Source organism: Lutra lutra, chromosome 6, assembly GCF_902655055.1.
Source record: "Lutra lutra chromosome 6, mLutLut1.2, whole genome shotgun sequence".
Classification (NCBI taxonomy): Eukaryota; Metazoa; Chordata; class Mammalia; order Carnivora; family Mustelidae; genus Lutra; species Lutra lutra.
In genome coordinates this window covers 13,672,159-13,691,690 of record NC_062283.1, presented here as the reverse complement: position 1 = coordinate 13,691,690, position 19,532 = coordinate 13,672,159, and the positions used below count along the sequence as shown (strand labels likewise).

General features: G+C 50.0%; 1 protein-coding gene across 1 annotated transcript; it reads right to left on the bottom strand.

Annotated features, from left to right (window-relative positions):
* Positions 1–16,002: 16,002 nt before the first annotated feature.
* Positions 16,003–17,138, bottom strand: LOC125101533 (basic salivary proline-rich protein 1-like). The gene is made up of 3 exons (XM_047731956.1): positions 16,725–17,138; positions 16,511–16,647; positions 16,003–16,360 (listed from the first exon to the last, which is right to left on the bottom strand). The coding sequence occupies exons 1-3, from the start codon at positions 17,136–17,138 to the stop codon at positions 16,003–16,005; spliced, it is 909 nt and encodes a 302-aa protein (XP_047587912.1).
* Between the last annotated feature and the right edge of the window lie 2,394 nt (positions 17,139–19,532).

The following is a 19,532-nucleotide window of genomic DNA, read 5'->3' as shown; positions in this document are numbered from 1 at the left end:
ACAGCGCTTTCTTTGAGAACAAGGGCTGTATCTTTCTGGTCCCATTTTCCGTGGTGCCTGGACTAATGCCTTGTCCTCATAGACCCCCGATTGATAGGACGATGTGATTGAAGGAGGGCCTGGAGGTTCCAGGGCTGGGGAGCCAAGTTGGGAATGTTTGGAAGTCTCTAGAAAAGAAATCCGGCGGCTGCTCCTTTCTGTGCTCACACCCAAGACCCAGTCTGAGTGCCTCCAAGAGGTGGAGAGCCTCCATAACGGTAGCACTGCTTCTTTCCTTTCTGGAATTAGAAGTACAGTCACTGCAGCCCACCAGTTCACAGCATGTCACCGGCTGCCCTAATTCTGTGGACCGCGTGAAGGACATGTAGTAAGGTCAGGTGTAATGAAAATGATTTTGCCTACTTCCACCTGAGTCTGGCTGGGAAAGGCTGTCTTAACTCTTTTTTATCCGTTTTAAGAAACAAGAGTCGCTTCATAATGGAGACTTCTTTCTCAAGATGGAATACTAGAGATCGTAAAGAAGTGGAGAGAGAGAATGACCCGAATGCTTTATATGGGACAGTTTATTGGATCAATGCTGTTTCGTCTTATTACTTTGTGCTTTCCCACATGGTCCATAAGTGATTCTTGAACCCCTGTGATCTCGGCCTCGGTAGCCAGGGCTGGGATGTGTTAAAAGCTTTGGCCTGTGCAATGAGTCACTTGTTTATCAAGCAAGCCTCCTCTACCCTCTCAGCTGGGATTCCTAAACAGTCCTTTAGAAGTGATCACTTTCCTTTTATATCTGGGAGCGATCTTCCCTGACCACCCCCTCCTCCCATCAGACTGAGCTGATTTTCTTCTTTTGTATTTTCTTAGTATTTAAAAAAAAGTGTTGGTGTGTATAAATATCCCATATCACTCTGTACTGTAATTGTTGGTTAATTCCTTGTCATTCTGGAATGCGCCATCTTTTAACTGTGTCTCCGCAGGATGGGACTGGTGGCTTATCTGTAATAAAGGCTCAGTAAACGCCAGGTGCGTGAACGGAGGACAGAGTGATGAAGTAGTCATGCTTCCTTGGGTGGCAAATATCAGTAACCCAGTCTGACCTCTTTTACCATACACCCTGACTACGAAACCTGTCCTCCCCCCAACTTTCAAATGCCCCTGAGAGACAGAGGACAGCCCCCCGTTGAGATTCCAAAGAAAATGGCCTGTCACCCAGTCTCCATAGAAGTTCTTTTTTTTTTTTAAGATTTTATTTATTTATTTGACAGAGAGAGCTCACAAGTAGACGGAGAGGCAGGCAGAGAGAGCAAGGGAAGCAGGCTCCCTGCTGAGCAGAGAGCCCGATGCGGGACTCGATCCCAGGACCCTGAGCTCATGACCTGAGCCGAAGGCAGCGGCTTAACCCACTGAGCCACCCAGGCGCCCCTCCATAGCAGTTCTTAAAAAGGATTCTGATTGGCTCCGCTTAGGTTGTGTTTCTTCCTCTGGACCAATCACAGTGTTTGAGGTCTTCGGGAGTTTGGCCTAATCTGATTGGCCAATGTATTTGTTATCTATTGCCGCCCCGCAAATTACTCCAAAGCTTAGCCTCTTAATGCCTTTATCATCTCAAATGGTTTCTGTGGGACAGGGATCTGGGAGCAGCTTGGCTGGGGGGTGGCTCTGGCTCAGGGTCTGTTGCGAGGTTGCAGGTGAGCTGTTGTCTTCCCAGGCTCCCCTGGAGCTGGAGGGTCCACTTCCAGGCTCAGCCATGTGGTGGCTCCTAGGCCTCAGTTTCCCACTGGCCGTTGGGTAGCTCAACACATGGCCTCTCCGTAGGCTGCCTGAATGGCCTTTCCCCATGGCACCTAGCTTCCCCCAGAGTAACTGACCTAAGAAAGAGAGGAAAGGAGAGAAGGGGAGTGGAGGGACAAATCAGGAGGGGAGAGAATGCAGGGAGGGGAGGGGAGAGCCCAGCATGGCACTGCAGTCTTTTATAATCTAATCTTGGGAGGGACATACTTCATTACTGCTGCATTCTGTTGGTCACACAGACCGGCTCTGGTACCGTGTGGGTGGGGCTGCACGAGGGTCTGAGCACAAGAGGCAAGATGTTTGGAGGCCATTTAGAGGCGGGATTACAGAAATGCCAGCTCGAGGTCGTGCAGTGTAAACAAAGAGCAGATAGCTGTCCGCTGCAAATGAATATTTAAATTCACCTCATCACCAGCTCACTCAAGGCAGCACAGGGGTTGAAGGCCTGGTGAAAATAGCGCCATGAATTATTTCTCTCTATCTGTAGATCATCCCTTGTCCCTTAAGAATATTTTTTTTCCTGCTGCAAACTGATGTTTCCTGGTCAGCATTTATTTGTGCAAAGGCGTTCACAAGCAATTCAACTGCCGATTTATAAATAGGTTTTGTAGATCTTGGGAGTAGACCAATGTTTGTGTGTGTGTCTTTTATATAAATTGCTCTGGCAGTCGCTAACTTGTTCTCCAAAGTTCTCCTTTCCGTGGTGCACTTTAATTCTTTTGATTTCTAGCAGAGAGAAAGCATCAACTATACGAAGGTATGTTTCCCCCAAGAAGAAATTAAGGGGCGGGACCAGCCCCGGGAACAGGAATACCGCCCAACCCTCTACAACACCAGAGGCGACCCTTCCAAAGCAAGAATTTTGATTCTGTGCATCAGGATAAATTTTCTGGAGTCGTGCCCCCCCTGAGACTATGGGAGTAAGTAAATGCTGTTTTCTCATTGGGATTAATGGCGCACGCAGCCAAGGTGATTTTTGAGACTTCGGTCTTTGGTTAACTCACCACCAGCAACGGAGCCAACCTGACACCCCACTGCTCTCAGGAATGAGAACCCGCTGTCTGCCCTCCCACCGCCTGGCCAGGAGGGACGCCCCCAGCTGTCATATAAGCCACACCCGGGCAGCTGATGGAACATTTAGCCTTTCCGTCCTCCAGGCTTTTGGAAAGTCATAAACGCAGGGTGGAAAATGAGGCACTCAGGAGATGGATGGAAAGGAAGTCTTGGTAAGGTCTGATCGTATAAATGGAGGTACTTACTCTCTCAACTAACGAAAACAAAGATGCCAAGTGCGTGGCCCCGTGTTACTTCTGCTTGATTTTACACAAACTCTGCGTGACTGGTTGGGTACCCGTCGACCGTGAATGTTCTGTTCAGTGAGGAAGAAGAAGAGCCTGACTTCTGGCAGCTCAACAGATCGCCAGGCGGAGACCAGGATCTGTCAGGTCTCTGGACAGAGTATCTAGAAGCAGGCAAAGCACACAGCCTGACCAAAGGCTGCAGACCTACGCACGGGCCTCTCAACTGGTCTTCGGAAGTGTTTCAACATTTTTCTTTTGTATATTTCTGATCATTCCCGCCCCTTTAACTGTCCAGGTAGCTCAACAGAGAAGAGAGGAGAGAAGGTGAAGAAAAACAGCATCATTAGGAGATTTTCTGTTTTCTGTTTACCTGCGCCTTCCACCACAGATGAGAAGGGAGACTCACATGTGCTAAACTGGTTGTCTTAGGCTGGGTCACTAGGCTTGATGGTTTCCTTTGACATTTGTAATACCCAGAATACAGTATCTCCCCCCTTATACATTCCAGTACCCCCAACGGATGCTGAGGATACATTCCAGCACCCCCAACGGATGCCTGAAACGGTGGAAAGAGACATCGCAGATAAAAGAAGGGTCTTGTATTTAGGCAAAGGTTGTCTGTGGCTAGCTAGAGTCCTCGAATGAGGGGTCCCTCTCAGGGGTACAGAGAGGAGTGCTGGTTAACCTTGGTGTCATTGCCGGAGGAATGACTGGGGTATGGTTCGCCCATATCTGTGTCCCTGGTTCTCTCCTTACACTTAGCCTCTTGCCGTTCTGCTGAACCACGTTCCTCACCCTGTCCCTCCCGCTCCTGACAGGTCGATTGGAAGGGCTTGGACAGAAGGGAGCATGAGGCAGATAGTTAAAAAAAGGCTGGGTCTTAAGCTCTGGACTTAAGACCATCCTGAGTTCTAACTCTAATTCTAATTCTAGCTCTGTGAGCTTGGACAGGTTACTTAACCCCTCTGGGCTCTGTTTTCTTATGCAGACAGTGGAGATAATCATGGTACCTCTTTAACCTTTGGCGTTGTAGTAAGGACTAAGTCAGATGATGCAGAGCAGGGCATGACTCAGGAAGGATCTCAAAGTCCTTTTTCTAGCGGCTGGCGTGGTTCCCCCCACACTGGGGGCTCCGGCGTGCTGGGTGGTGGAGTGCAGGTGGCAGACCTGGAGGGACGTTACTGCTTGCAAGGGCCCCTTCCCCTCCTCACTCTTAGGGGTCAAAATCCAGCCTTGTTGCTGTTGCTGTTCAATCAGCCTTCGCTGGTTTTCTTGCTGGGAGGAGGAGTTTGGAATGTTCCAGTACTTCATCCTAGGGAGTGGGGGTACCTCTAGCACAGCCCGTGGAATTACCCGCCACCTGTGGTTTTACTGGAAGGAGCAGAGCTCAGAGAAACTGTCATCTGATCTTTTTGAGAAAGTTTGCCTCTGTAAAGATTTTTATGTATCCTAATTTTTGACCCGGTTTGGGGTTTTTTGATTTTTTTTTCTTTTTTTTAAGGAAGAGACATAACAATTGTGAAATGCAACTGGCATGGAGTAAACAGAATACTTCTATGGTTAGTAAGAACTTCATTCATTAATTTCCTACTAGGGTCTCCCCCTTCTTTTCTTTATTTTTTTTTTAAAAGATTTTATTTATTTATTTATTTGATAGAGACACAAGTGAGAAAGGGAACACAGGCTGAGGGAGTGGGAGAAGGAGAAACAGGCTCCCCACTGAGCAGGGAGCCTGATGCGGGGCTCGATCCCAGGACCCTGAGATCATGACTTGAGCCAAAGGCAGAGCCTTAACCCACTGATTTCCCCAGATGCCCCCGTCCTTTTCTTTAAAATGGAAAAATAATTTTATATTTTCCTCACTGAGAGACCTTAATAGACATTAATATCTGGTTCTCTGCTGTTTTTCTTCTCCCGAAAGCTCTGTTTCAGTCCCATCAAACATGCAGCTCCAGCCTTAAAACCTAGTTGAGAATAAAGTAGGGCCAGAATCCAGCACCTGCCATCGCCCTGCCTGGGACCGCACACAGTAGGGCAGGCTTCGCAAAGCAAGGCCAAAGGAGTGGCCTTGAGTGTTCAGGCACAGAGCCTGACGCCAAGTGGCACCACATGCCGGCTGGGGTCCAGCCCTGGCCCACCACACGGGACCCTCTGAGTCCAAAGTGCTAGGGACGCACCTGCGGCTCTGACTGACCAGGGGTAGAGGGGCGCCCAGAGAATAGGGAGCTTATGTCCTTCGGGAGAGTTGCCCGCAGGAAACCAAGGCCACTGGAAACGCATTCCTGACAGCTGTTGGGAGTGAGACCCCCTGAAAATCGAATATCAAGGAGCAGTTGAGCAGCATGGTGGGGACTTGCCCTTCCCTGGACGCCGAAGGTCAAGTAAATCACTTGTAACAGGTGTTTGGGGAGCTTTTCCTTTGCAATCATAATGAGACTGAACTGGGGTGGGGGGTCAGTCAGAGGCTGGGGAAGAGGGGAATTAGGTCCACAAAGAAGCGAGCAAACAGTGCCTGTCAGCATCTGCTTGGGCCGCGTGAGCTGGGGTCGGCCTGCCTGAGCCCCAGGGGGCATGCACCCATGCCAGCAGTCTAGGGGGGCAGGGGAAGCTGCCGTCATCCTGAGTCTGCGGAGAGGAGGCCTTCGGAGCCCAGCACCCCGGACCCCACGGAGGTGTGGGCTGCAGCCCCAGGCTCCACTGGCAGCCTTCCACACGCGTTAGGAACCACGTAGATAATGCCATTCGCACCCCCCCTCCCCCACCCCGCCTTTATGGGCTTGTATTTGCGGCCAGGACTAAAGCCTTGCCCTTGCTGGGTCTTCCAGCTTCTGGAACATTTTCTTTTACTTCTTTCAGACAGTGTCTAAATGACACCAGCAAGTGAGATTGGAGCTGTCGGATCTCTGGCCCCATCTGGGGTTAGCAAATGAATGACACTGAAGGTGCCTTCCGCACCTACCCCTGGCGCTTAACTCACTTAGGCGTCAGTGAGCTCACCCTTCAGGACTGGCACATTAGCGACCTCGAACTAATAACTTTCCCGGCAGAGGCAGAAATGACAGCCCAGCTCGAACAGTTGGGTCACTCCCCAGCTCTTGCCAGTGTAGACGGCCTCTGATGCTTTACCACTGCTTCTGAATCCATCCAGGTAGTTACCGAGCCTGTCCTGGAGCCACCACCCGGCCCCGCTGCCTTGCCGCCTTCTTACCCCACACCCATCCCACCTTCGTGTAGCCCGTGTTCTAAGAAAACCCTGACCCCTTTCCTGAACATTCTCTGCATCTTCCCACTTCTCTGCTCTCACCAAAGGTCTTCATTCACTGGAATGCCCTTCCCCCACCTCTACCTGTTGAAATCCCATGATTCTCTAGCATACAATGCAAATATTATTTCCTCCAGGGAGCCCTCTGTGACTTCCAGAGCCAGAAGTGAATCTGAGCATCACTGCAGCTTTCTGGGCTCTGGGCTCTTCGGCCACCTTGGTGGACCACGGTTAATTCCATCAGCCCTCCTCCGTGTGTGGGGTCTTAGCCTTCTGGACTCATTTTTGTTCCACAAACACCCGTTGAAGATCTTTGAGTTCCAACTACTGTGTTAGATGCTGGCAGGATGAGGATGAATGAGAGACTGAAAATGTCTTTGAGGATGTAGAAAAATCCAGAGGACACATAGGCAGGGACACACCTCATTAGAATGAAATGTGCTAAGACACAGAAACAGGGTTCTGGGAGCACGCCAGGATGGACAAGGTCTACTCAAGGCTACTCAGGTCCTGGTGTATTCCAGGAATAGTTACTAGCCTCTGAGTGGCCAGAAAGAGGGCCCGTGTTGGAAAAAGAAACTGGAGAACTACATTTGTGATGACTAATTTTATGTGTGAGCTTGGCTAGGCCATGGTACCCAGATAGCTGATCAAACACTATTCTGCATATTTTTGTGAAGCTGTGCTTGAGATGAGATGACCATTTAAATGAGTGGACTTTGAGTAAGGCAGATTATGTTTTATAGTGTGGGTGAGCCTCACCCAATCAGTTGAAGGTCTTCCTGGAACCAAGACTGGCTTTCCCCAGGGAAGAGGAAATTCTGCCAGCAGGCCACCTTTGGGCTTGAGCTTCAACTGTTGCTTCTTCTTTGGGTCTCAACCTGCTGGCTACTCTGCACGGCTAGAACTTGTCAGCCTCTATATCCATATGAAAAATAAGTCAAAATCTCTCTCTCTTTCTCTCCATGCAGGCACATGTACACACACACACACACACACACACACACACACACACACACACACACTTTTTGATCCTGTTTCTCTGGGGAGCCCTGACACAATACAGATCCCCACAAGTAGCTGAGGAACAAGGGCTTTGAAGGCAGTAGGAAGCCGTTGGAAGTCACTAAGCAGGGGAGTCATGGGTCAGCGTGGTATGAATAAAGCGTCCTTCATTTTTTAAAAAATATTTATTTATTTATTTTTAGAGGGGGTATAGAGGGAGGGAGAGATTCTCAAACAGATGCCAAGCTGAGTGTAGAGCCTGACTTACGGCTCGATCTCATGACCTAGGCCAAAACCAAGAGTTGGATGCTTAACCGACAGTACCACCCAAGCGCCCCAGTAAAGGGTTCTTTTTTTTTTTTTTTAAAGATTTTATTTATTTACTTGACAGAGAGAGATCACAAGTAGACAGAGAGGCAGGCAGAGAGAGAGAGAGAGAGGGAAGCAGGCTCCCTGCTGAGCAGAGAGCCCGATGCGGGACTCGATCCCAGGACCCTGAGATCATGACCTGAGCCGAAGAAGGCAGCGGCTTAACCCACTGAGCCACCCAGGCACCCTAAAGGGTTTTTTTTTTTTTTTAAAGATTTTATTTATTTATTTGACAGAGAGAGATCACAAGTAGACCGAGAAGCAGGCAGAGAGAGAGAGAGAGAGGGAAGCAGGCTCCCTGCTGAGCAGAGAGCCCGATGCGGACTCGATCCCAGGACTCTGAGATCATGACCTGAGCCAAAGGCAGCGGCTTAACCCACTGAGCCACCCAGGCGCCCCATCTAAAGGGTTCTTTATTAAAGGAGCAGGCAATCATCTGGGCCCAACTGCAGCTGTTAGCTTTGGCTAGCCAGCAACATCAGGCCGCAGGGGAGGGTCCTGTCATGTCAGCCATGGGTAAGGAGTTCTGTCCCATTACCGGCAGTGTTGGCTAGGCTGTTACTTTCTTTCCACTCCCACAGACCCAGTTTGGGTATTCATCACCAGGAACGGCTGAGACCGTGTCCTGCCTCATCTCTTTTGCTCTCCCCCTTCACCCATCCAGCGGAAGGTTTGGTTCTGCCCAGCCTGCCCTGGGGAGCTAGCCACTGCCTTCTGGAAGCTAAGGGAAGCAAGTCAGCAAGTGGCCCAGGAGCAGATCCAGGCAGAGATGCTGGCCCTGGGCAGTGCTTAGAATCCTAGACAGGTCCACCTAGGGCTGTGGAACCTTGTTTCCTTCTGATGGGTCTTGAGAGATGAGTGGCCCTCCATTGGTGGGGAGGGGGGTAGGACTCAGGCTATGGCTTATGGACTAGTGACTTTAAGATTGCCCTGCTTAGGGTGAATGAGGGACTGGCACCGAGGGGGAGTAGGCAGGACCAAGGAGTGGCCCAGCTCCATGGAGTGGATGCAAGGGGCAAGGGCAGGGCTGCTCAGACTTGAGGCAGCTGGAGCTTGCAGGAGCCCAGAAGTTCAGGGTCACTGGTTCCCCATCGGGAGAAAGTCACTTAGTTCCACGCCATGTGGGCTTATGTGGCCAAGGAAGTTGACTTCTTCCTGTTGCTGTAAATTGGGGCTCCAGTGCGGGAGGGGACTGGTCGTAGCTGTGGCCGTGGGTGGCTGGAGCAGGCGAAGGCACGGGAAGCGAGGCAGGGCTGACAGTCCTGGTATCATGCAGACTTTCTTAAATTAGCTGTGGGGACAGGAAATAAGAAAGAAGAGCCAGAAAGTCAACAGTCAGACTTTCCCCGACCATCTGTGATAGGAAGCAGAGAGCTGCCAAGAAAAACTCTTGTGCTAGAGCTAATTGGTAAAACTTGAAAGCAGAAGTTAACACACCGCCCCATGAAATCGAGTGGCTTTTCTTTTCTTCTGTTTTCTTTCCTTCTTTCCATCTCCCTTCTTCCCCCTTCACTCCCCTTTCCTCCCCCCTTTTCTTGCTTTCTTTCTTAAACACATAGCTCTCTGGACCCTCCAAGTAATGGTATTGCTAAGCAAATCCAGATCCGAAAATTCAGTACAATCAGAAAACAAGTATGCCAACTGGTGAACCAGGATTCAGCGGAGTCACGTTTCATAGTTTAACTCAAATTGGGGCTAGCTCTGAGTGTGGGAGTTCGATTTTTATAAAAATTCGGCTGCAAATTGGATTCCTAATTTGTAATACCATTTTAAGGGTTATTATTTTTCAGAGCCACTAATCACAGTTGGGTCCCTGCATGCCTGCCTGGATGTCTTACTTCTTTCTATTACTCGTAACGCAGAATAGTTCTGCTGTTGGGCTTCTGCCACCTGGGGTGGCGAGTGCTCCCTGTGCCAAGGGTTTGAGGAGTCTTCAAAGAGTGCTTGAAGCTCTCCATCTTATCCAGATCCTTCCAAGGCTGCAGACAGGGTTTGCGTATCTACGGGATGGAGCATTTCCCTCTTCCCCCAAGCAGATGTGGGGACCGGGCTCCGCAGAGTTGTACGACCTGAACGAAGTTGACGGCTGGGGGTTGGCGAGCCATCAGCTAGCTAGGCTTGCGTGAGTCGGAAACCTGCTCTTTTTTTTTAGACGAAAGGGCTAGTGGATTTTACAGGCAAGACAGTAAGGAAGCTACGCAAGGGCTCACTAGGGTCTGGGGATGGGCAGGATGGAGGTGGGGAATGTGGACCCTGCTCGGCTTTTAGTACATTTCTCAATCCTGTAGCCTTCTGCTTCTCTGTATGCCAGAGACTCTGACCTGAGCCATGCCTTGGCAACATGGTGTGCCGCCACGCATCACCAGAGCACGGTGGCTTATATTTAAGCAAGCGTAGCCCCTAAGTGCCCTTTCTCTCCTGATGCCCATGGTCCTATCCCAGTGCAGCCTGGCAGCTCAGCCTGATCCCCCTCCCCACACCACCTCCGGTAGTCTGCTTGTCTGCTTTCACCTTGCTCTTCCTTTTGTGCACGCTCACCGGTGGCCTGCCCAAGATTGCACAAGCTTACTGCCACAGACCAGAAGGGCTCACAAGTGTGGTCCCCACTACCTGGTCTGGCAGTCTTTCCTTCTCCAATCTGATGCTCAGAGGGGCATCCTCAAAGGGCCTCTCCCGCATTGTGAGTACAAATATACTTTGCTTTTTTGTCTCCAGTTGGTCTGATCACATTTCAACATTCTGTTGACTGTTACTACATCCGGCGTAAGTAGAATTATTGCCCAGGAGCAGGGGAGAGCTTGTTCTCTCACTGTTGATGCATCGTGTTGGTGACTGCTGTCTGTTTTGGCCCTATAAACTCTTGAGGCTTCAAAAATTAACAAAGACCATTGTTTTCTGTGACAAACCAGTAATGTGTTTCTACTCATGGTGAAATGGGGTAAGTCCTGGACTGCAAGTTCCAGCTGCTTGACCTTGGGTGGGTCCTGTAACTTGGTTATCCTCAGTTTCTTCCCATGCAGATTGGGGATACCTAGTGTAGACTCCTGGCAGGCAGCCGTGAGAATCCAAATGAAATCATTACGTGAGAGAGCTCTTCACTCTAGGAAAGCTTAGACAGATGTCAGGCATGGAAGGTTAAAAAATATCCCACATGGTTTCTCCTCCAGGATCTGCAGCCTGGCAGCTCAGTCCCTCTCATGCTGGTGGTGAGAACCTGTGGGTTGTACACCAAACCAGGCCCCCAAATGCAGCCTGGAAATTTGTACACTCACCACACCCTGCCTACATGAGTATCACCAACAAAAGCATAAGGCTGGTAGAATTATGTTTCATTTCAAATGGTATAAAGGAAGGAAAAAAATAATTGCCTACCTTAACACATTATTTTGTGCATGTTATTCCTTCCTTCTCTCCTTCTACCCATCCATCCATCCATCCATCCATCCTTGCTGTTCCCTCCTCCCATTCATCCATCCATCCACGCACTCATCCATCCATCCACCCACTCATCCATCCATCCATCCATCCACCCATGTTCTCCCTTCCTTCTATCCATTTGTCCATCCACCCACTCATCCATTCATCCACCCATCCATGCTGTCCCTTCCTTCTATCCATCTGTCCATCCATCTACCCACTCATCCATCTATCCATCCATCCATGCTGTCCCTTCCTTCTTCCCATCTGTCCATCCACCCACTCATCCATTCATCCATCCATCCATGCTGTCCCTTCCTTCTATCCATCTGTCCATCCATCCACCCACTCTTCCATCCATCTATTCATCCATGCTATTCCTTCCTTCTTCCCATCTGTCCATCAACCCACCCACTCATCCATTCATCCATCCATCTATGCTGTCCTTTCCTTCTATCCATCTGTCCATCCACCCACTCATCCATCTCTCCATCCATCTATCCATCCATCCATCCATCCATCCATGCCTTTCCTTCCTTCTATCCATCCATGCATCCATCTATCCATGCTGTTCCTTCCTTCCATCCATCCGTCCATCCATCCATCCACCCACCTTTCACTGATCACCTATTAGGCCCTATTAAGCACAGGGGGATACACGATTGATTAGGAGACAGTTTCTGTCTTTAGTTACTTGCTGTAGTGAGAGACCAATGAGTCTTCAAAGAGCTAAAATGCTGTATGACCAAGTGCTGTAAATTGATCGAGTCTTCTGTCTCCCTCCCTCCCTTCTTCCTTCCTTCCATTCCTTCCTTCTTTGCATCTAACAGAGTGGTCCAGGGGAGCTGCTAAGAAACAGCAATATAGAAGAAGGAACAGCTCTTCTTGAAGCTGCCTGTAGTGTTTATTTTTCTCCATAGATAGAGGACAGACTTCTTCATTACATGCAGAATAACAGTTTAATGGACTTTTTGGTTATGAAACTCATAAATCCCAGATTGTCTTCTGGAATAAAGTGGTTTAAGACATGAAGAATCTCAATGTTTTACATAATTAAAATGTTTTCAGTGAGGACAAAATTGCAAATCTCAGATGATTTCATTCTAGAAACCACTTCTCCCCCCTTTCTATGGAAGCCTTGGAAGAGACCCATCTGGACTCCAAGGTAGAAAGATATGGGCCTTGGGGGGGCTAGGCTGGGATTTCACCACCATCATAGAATAGGACCTAGGGAGAGAGTGTCCAGTGAGACCAGAGGAAGGCTCGGCCCACTGGCTCCAAGAGCAGCCAAAGCTTTCACCAAAACCCTGTTGATCCTTACAATCTATTAGAACTAAGGGATGGTCCAGGGTTCCAGCTTGGGCAAATGGTTCTGGAAACAACAGAAGCCCCTGTGAAGCTGGAGTCCAGTCCATGCGGGTAACTGGATGTGGACCAGAGGAGCAAACAAGAACCAGATAGTGCCGCTCGGGGAGTTCTAGAACACAAGCCTTCGTCCCCTGTTTTCAGGCTGATACTGAGCTTGTGACTCATCTGTGACACTTGGACATCAGGCAGATTTACTTAGCAAATCTTTATCCCTTTATGTGCATAGCATCCCACCCTAGGGTCACTCGTCCAAGTTCTTGACTAAAGGACACAGAGGATGCCAGTCCGCCTCCTGGCCACCAGAAAGGCCAGCCTCCTTTCAGGCCAAGGTAGCAGCAGACCCTCAAGTCAGCCTCATGGGGGTGGTGGGCTGGAGCTGCGACTCGAACAAGTCATATTCCCCTGACTGTCTATTCCCCTGTGCTCCCTGTTTCTTATAGTTTTCACTCCTACTAACATGTGGCTCTGTGGTCTTACTTATACTTATATATTATATACTTACTTATATATTCCCTCTCCCCAATCAGGTTGAACCTCTCTGCAGGCGTCCCTCCCCTAACGGGGTTTGCAGAAATACCTGTGTAAGGGCAGCCTGATGTCGAACGTCCCACGACCCCCTTTCCACAAAGCCTTTTGGAGGCACAACTAAACTGTGGCTTAGAAACTTGGGCTCCTGAAGCCAGAGAATGCTAGATTCTCCCTGCTAGGAAGAGCCTGCACGTCACCAAGTCTAACCCTCTGAGGATCTACCTGTTCCTCGTTTTTCTAAAACACTCTGAGTCTGCACAGGTGGAAAACCTAAAGGGGAAGAAGATAATACCCCAGGGGGCAAAAGAGTCTGCCTTTGGCAGTAACTGTCCCTTGCTGGGCAAAGTCACACTAATGGGGACAAAACCACACCGTGGTTTCCAGGGGTGAGTCCCTGGCCACCACGCCCTGGCTCTGTGACCTTAGGTCCTATACACATATTTTACTCATTTAATTTGCAGAACAAGCAGAGAATGGGGTGTTATTTTCATTTAAAAACAAGGAAAACGAGGGGCACCTGGGTTTAGCATCTCACTGCGGCTCAGGTCATGATCTCAGGGTCCTGGGATTGAGCCCCGAGTCGCTGGGCTCCCTGCTCAGTGGGGAGCCTGCTTCTCCCTCTGCTTCTGCTGCTTCCCCATGCTCATGCTCTCTCACCCTCTTGCTCTCAAACAAATAACATCTTAGAAAAAAAAAAAGGAAAATGAGATGGTAAGAGGTGGTGGATAGAAAATGCTGGCACTGTGCGTGTCCCCGCTGAGCCTGGGCTGGGGGCTTGCTGTCTTTGCCGCCACAGGCCCTCACTGACCCTTGGGATTTTCAGGCGCCGATGGGTGTTTATTTCCCTGAATCATGGTGTGATGATATAAAGAAGCTTGTATTTAGAGAGCCTTCCAAAATGTACAATGTACTTTTCACTCTTTATTCTCAAGAAGGGGGTACCCGTTTAAGGAATTGGCCTGGAGAGACAGGCCTTGGTTTCCTCACGGGCCACTGATTTTCCTACTTTAAGAAGAAGAGTTTTCCATCTCCTTGCAAACACCGATGCTTCCATGGTGCACAAGCCAACAGAGCTGTGGGCTGGGTGCGGGGCTCTTTCTCCTCTTGATTCTAAGGCCTCCAACTGACCGACATCGGGAGATTACAAAGACGCAGTGGTGCGGGGGAGGGGAGGCGCTGTGATGTTCTGTATGGAGACAAGGAAGGACCGGATGCATACCTTCCAGAAAGGGAGACCTTTTTAATAAATCTCAGTTCCTTATTCCTGGACCCTAAATAGTTTATCATTTTGTTGCTATCTTTTGCCATCTGGAGCTCGTTGAATGGCATTGTCTGCCCGCCCCCAAAAAAGGACGTGACACCAGGAATCTGTGAATGTGAATTTATTTGGTAAAAGAGTCTTTTCAGAAGTAATTATGTTAAGGATCTCAAGATAGGATCATCCTGGGTTATCCAAATTGCCCCTAAATCCAGTGATAAGTGTCCTCAAAAGAGACAGAACAAGGGGCGCCTGGGTGGCTCAGTGGGTTAAGCCGCTGCCTTCCGCTCAGGTCATGATCTCAGGGTCCTGGGATCGAGCCCCGCATCGGGCTCTCTGCTCAGCGGGGAGCCTGCTTCCTCCTCTCTCTCTCTCTCTGTCTGCCTCTGCCTACTTGGGATCTCTGTCTGTCAAACAAATAAAATCTTAAAACAAAAAAACCCAAACAACAACAACAAAAAAGAGACAGAAGAAGTGCAGATACGGACAGACAATGCCGGGAGAGGGGCCTCACGAAGACAGAGGCAGAGATCGGCCTGACCAGCTGCAAGCCCAGGAACGCCTGGAGCCACCAGAAGCTGGGAGAGGCGAGGACGGGCCCTTCCCTGGAGCCTTTGGCGAGAGCGCGCCCCTGCGACGCCTCGATTTGGGACGTCTTACCTCCAGAGAGGTGAGAGAATACATTTGTGTGGTTACAAACCACCCAGCTGGTGGGGATAAGTTACAGCAGCCCTAAGAAACCGATGCACCAACGCACACGCACGCAGTTCTGTCCCCAGCCCCCCAAAAGTTGCAGAAAGCAGACGAAAGTAAGGAGAGAGACGGAGGGGTGGCTCTTCATGGGATCTTGTGGTTCAGATCGTGAAAAGTTCATGCACACAGAGAAGTCGTGTCTCCTCTACCTGGGGCAGAGAAGGTTGCTGGAAGGGGTTTATTCTCTAGTAACTCTTTCTTGGCTCCCGCCGCGGGGTCACAGAGTGGCTGCTGGATTCCTGCAGCTCTAAGCAGTTGCCCATTTGTATGCTCAGTCACAGGAGGGACTCGCTCACCAAAGCCTGACGTTTTCTAGTTCTTGGGTCGCTCTTGGGTCTGCGCCTGGAATCAACAGCCCTCCCCAGGCAGGCCCCTAGCTCTGGATGGACAAGCTTTTTTTTCTTTTAAGATTTTATTTATTTATTTGAAGTAGAGCAAGTGAGAGGGAGAGAGGGTACACAAGCAGGGGAGCGACAGGAGCAGACCCCCCGCTGAGCAGGGAGCCCAAAGTGGGACTCGATCCCAGGACCCTGAGATCATGACCTGAACCAAAGGCAGACGCTTAACCGACTGAGCCACCCAGGCGCCCCAGGATGGCCAAACTTCTAAGAAATCTGAGTCAAGGTGTTTGCTGGCCTGAAGTTAAGCTCCCCCACAGCTCCCGTGAGTGGCAATCCAAGACGTCAGAGAGCTCCCTGGGGCAAGTAAGGTCCAAAGGGCAGGTGACCCGGGGGTGTGGCCCCAGTGTTGCAGTTGTGACCAGTTCACTGAAGGAGCCAACCCGGGGGCGGCATAAACACGACCTCTGGATGCTTCTGTTGCCTTTCCGGCCCCGACTTTCCCACACAGCTGTCTGGACCCGCAGCTCTCCTGGTCAGTTCTAGGCCTTCATGAGTAGCCTCCCTTCTAGGTTTAATCGAGTTGAGTCTAATACCCAAGCTTCAGTGTCTCCAGCTCTAGGCTTCCTGCCGGCAGTCCACAGAGGGGACAGTGGCCGTGGGGCCACTGCTTCGCTCCTGAGGCCGGCCCGGCCTCCCCCGTGAGGTGGAGGCAGGGAGGAGAGACAGGGCCTGGGAGCCATCATGCTTGCCGGCATTAGACAGGGCCAGAGGCCCAAATGCTAGGTCTGATTTTTGTGAGTTCTTTGACATTGTCCCTCTGGGGAACCCCGTGGGGGCTCCATAGTCACCGTATGGCTCCCCGGTGTCCCCTTGGATTGGTTGTTTGGATGTCCTCCCCCCCGCACCAGCTTCTGCTTCTGAAGCTTTACCCTCTGGAGACCTTTCTCTTGTGGTCACTTCCTCTTCCGGGCACCTGCTGTGAGCGTCTCTTTCCAGGCAGTTCAAGCCTTGACCTTATGCAGGGCCCACTCTGGTCTGTGGAAAATGCTCTCTCCCTCCTGCAAGCTCTGGGTGAGCAGAGTCCTTGCACTGTCGCCCACTTCTCCCCTTGCCCTCAACTCACGTCAAGGTGTGTCTGGTCGGACTTCGGTTTTCAGAACGCTGCAGGCGGGAGTCAGGGCCCAGTCCCTGTCTGGGTCCTCCCGGCTCCAGGGTCTCACCAGGTTCCTCAGGCAGGTCCCTTACAGGCCCCTCATCTGGCTTTGGGAGGGGAGGGAGAACAGACAATCGGAAACCCTCTCCTCCGTTCTTCTTCCTCATCATTCTGCCTCACTTACAGAGCCTGCAGGTGATGAGAGGCTTGAGGTCACAAACTTGGCTTGGGGGGGCCCCACCCCCTGGGGGACGTCCCATGTCCATGGTGCAGCTCCTTTCACTGAGCGTGGAGGCATGGTCGGCTTCCAGTCGCCTCCTTGGGCCACCAGCAGAGGAACCAGTGACTGGGCCCTCAGAGAGTTCCCGGCTCCTCCCTCTCTCATCCCCTGGCCCTCCTTGCTGTCGTTCCGCAGTTTCTTTGAAGCCCTCCCCGCTTGGGACCCGTGCCTTCTCCTTCCGGCCGGGACCGGCTTCCCCATGGGGGTGCCAGGCTGAAGACTTTGAGACTTGTGAACTGTCTCACCAGGACGTGGCTGGCTGTTGGGGGTGTCCCCATCTCCTCTGGCTCCGAAGCTTTTAGGAGGGAGGGTGGACATGGGCTCAGATCCATGGGAAGGGAGACCAGGGCAGGAGAACCATGGGTACCTCCCTTCCGGGGAGGTCTCTCTCTACCAGTGATGAAAGGTCCAGGGCCACCCGAGCTTCTCAACATGTAAAAGAACTTAAGGGCTGGGCAGACCTCCCGGTCTCGTCTATGTGAGAGAAGGCATACTCCTCTTAATAGCTATGTTTTGGGGGCGCCTGGGTGGCTCAGTGGGTTAAAGCCTCTGCCTTCGGCTCAGGTCATGATCTCAGGGTCCTGGGATCGAGCCCCACATTGGGCTCTCTGCTGAGCAGGGAGCCTGCTTCCTCCTCTCTCTCTCTGCCTGCCTCTCTGACTACTTATGATCTCTGACTGTCAAATAAATAAATAAAATCTTTTAAAAAAAAAAAAGCTATGTTTTGACCCCAATACTGACTAAACAGAATAAAAAAAAATAGATTAAAGTTCATTTTGTCTAGTTTGTAGCCAGTCAGGAGAAGTTGAAGCGGGCCTAATGGTGGAGGGGAGGCGAGTGGTGGGTGGCTGTGTCCAGGCAGAAACACGGAGACGCGCCGCTGAGAGGACCATGTCTCTCTGTACGCACCCACGTGTACACACATGCACACACACACACACACACGTCCGCATGTCCACGCATGTCCATGCACCCCACTTATACCTATAAATCATATTTTATAAGAAGAAGGTGTTATCTGAAACTTCACAGAACTTTCTCCCTGAGATCTGGAAACTACAGGTATTTCGGAGAACCCCTCTTTTTCTCATTTTGAACACAAATTTAAGGTAAATAACACCTACCTACCTGTTTGTTTGTTTTTTAAGATTTTATTTATTTATTTGAGAGAGTGTGTGTGTGTGTGTGTGCATGTGTGCACGTGTGCACGTGTGCACACGCGAGCAGGGGGAGGGGCAGAAGGAGAGAGAGAATCTCAAGCAGACTTCCCACTGAGCGCAGAGCCTGACGCGGGGCTCGATCTCCTGACCCTGATATTGTGACTTGAGCAGAAACCAAGAGTCGGTCACTTAACTGACTGTCCCACGGAGGCGCCCCCCCCACCTGTTTTTAGCTGACGACACATGAGCTGTGATACTCCTCATTTCTTAAATATAAAGCCGTTCCCTCTTTTTGCCTTTTTAAAGAAGTTTTGGGCTAAAGTCATAAACCAGAGATTTAATTTTTGCTTATTCTTACTGAGAGAGCCTCGTCATGCATCTGGGTTTCTGTCCCCAGCGCTGGCGGCAACGTAGTTGGGGCTGGAGCTAACGGATGCCACGGTCTGTGTTTGTTTTTGTTTTTGTTTTGTTTGGGAGAGGAATTAGCGATGCTGGATTCCCCTCCATCAACCAGCTGCGATCTGGGTGTCTTGGTTTTGCTGCCCTGTATCGCGTCTCCAGTGGGTCCTCCACTTCTAACATCCAAAGATGCGAGGTCCCTGCCTGACCCTCAGCTGGGCAGAGCTGCCCTCATTTTCAGGCAATCTGTATGCTCTTGCTGTCTTCCACTTTCCTTTTAGGGCAATGAACTTTTTGTTGCTTGACCACTTGTGATCGTGAGGATGTGTGGGGAGAGGGGGAGGCTAAGGCCATTTACTGTATTGAATACGATAAGCTTTGGTAAGGGGTTTGGGAAAGGGAGGTAGATGCTGTCTACATTTAGATGGCTTATGCATCCAAACCATAGTTTTATTAGATTTTTTGTTGACTTAAGTTCTAAAATTCATTCAGTCTAATGTCTGGGAAAAAAATATTTTAAAATCAGTTACATTAACACAGTTTGAATTTATTTTCTCTTTATAGGAAATCATGCCACTATTTATAGAGCTTTTGGCCTGACACAGTAGGGAATGTATGCCCTCCAACATATCTACAAAACTTACACTAGAACCTCCTACCAACTTCGGTTTCAATCTAATGAACATAGTATGCATTACATGGAAATCATACATACTCGGTGTATCTCAACCTCTAAAATATTTGAATAAACAAATGTCCTTGGAAATAGGAAGTTGACTTTTTGAGAGGATTTTATTATAAAAACGCATATTACCAACACATTTCCTTTAATTCCACTTTATTTAATTTTTAAAAAAGATTTTATTTATTTATTTGCCAGACAGAGATCACAAGTAGGCAGAGAGAGAGAGGAGGAAGCAGGTTCCCTACTAGGCAGAGAGCCCGATGTGGGGCTCCATCCCAGGACCCTGGGATCGTGACCAGAGCTGAAGGCAGAGGCTTTAACCTGCTAAGCCACCCAGGTGCCCCCACCTTATTTTTAAATTATTTTTTATTTTTCATTATGTTCGGTTAGCCGACATAGAGTACATCATAAGTTTTTGTTGTAATGTTCAACCATTCATTAGTTGTGTGTGACACTCACCGCTCATCC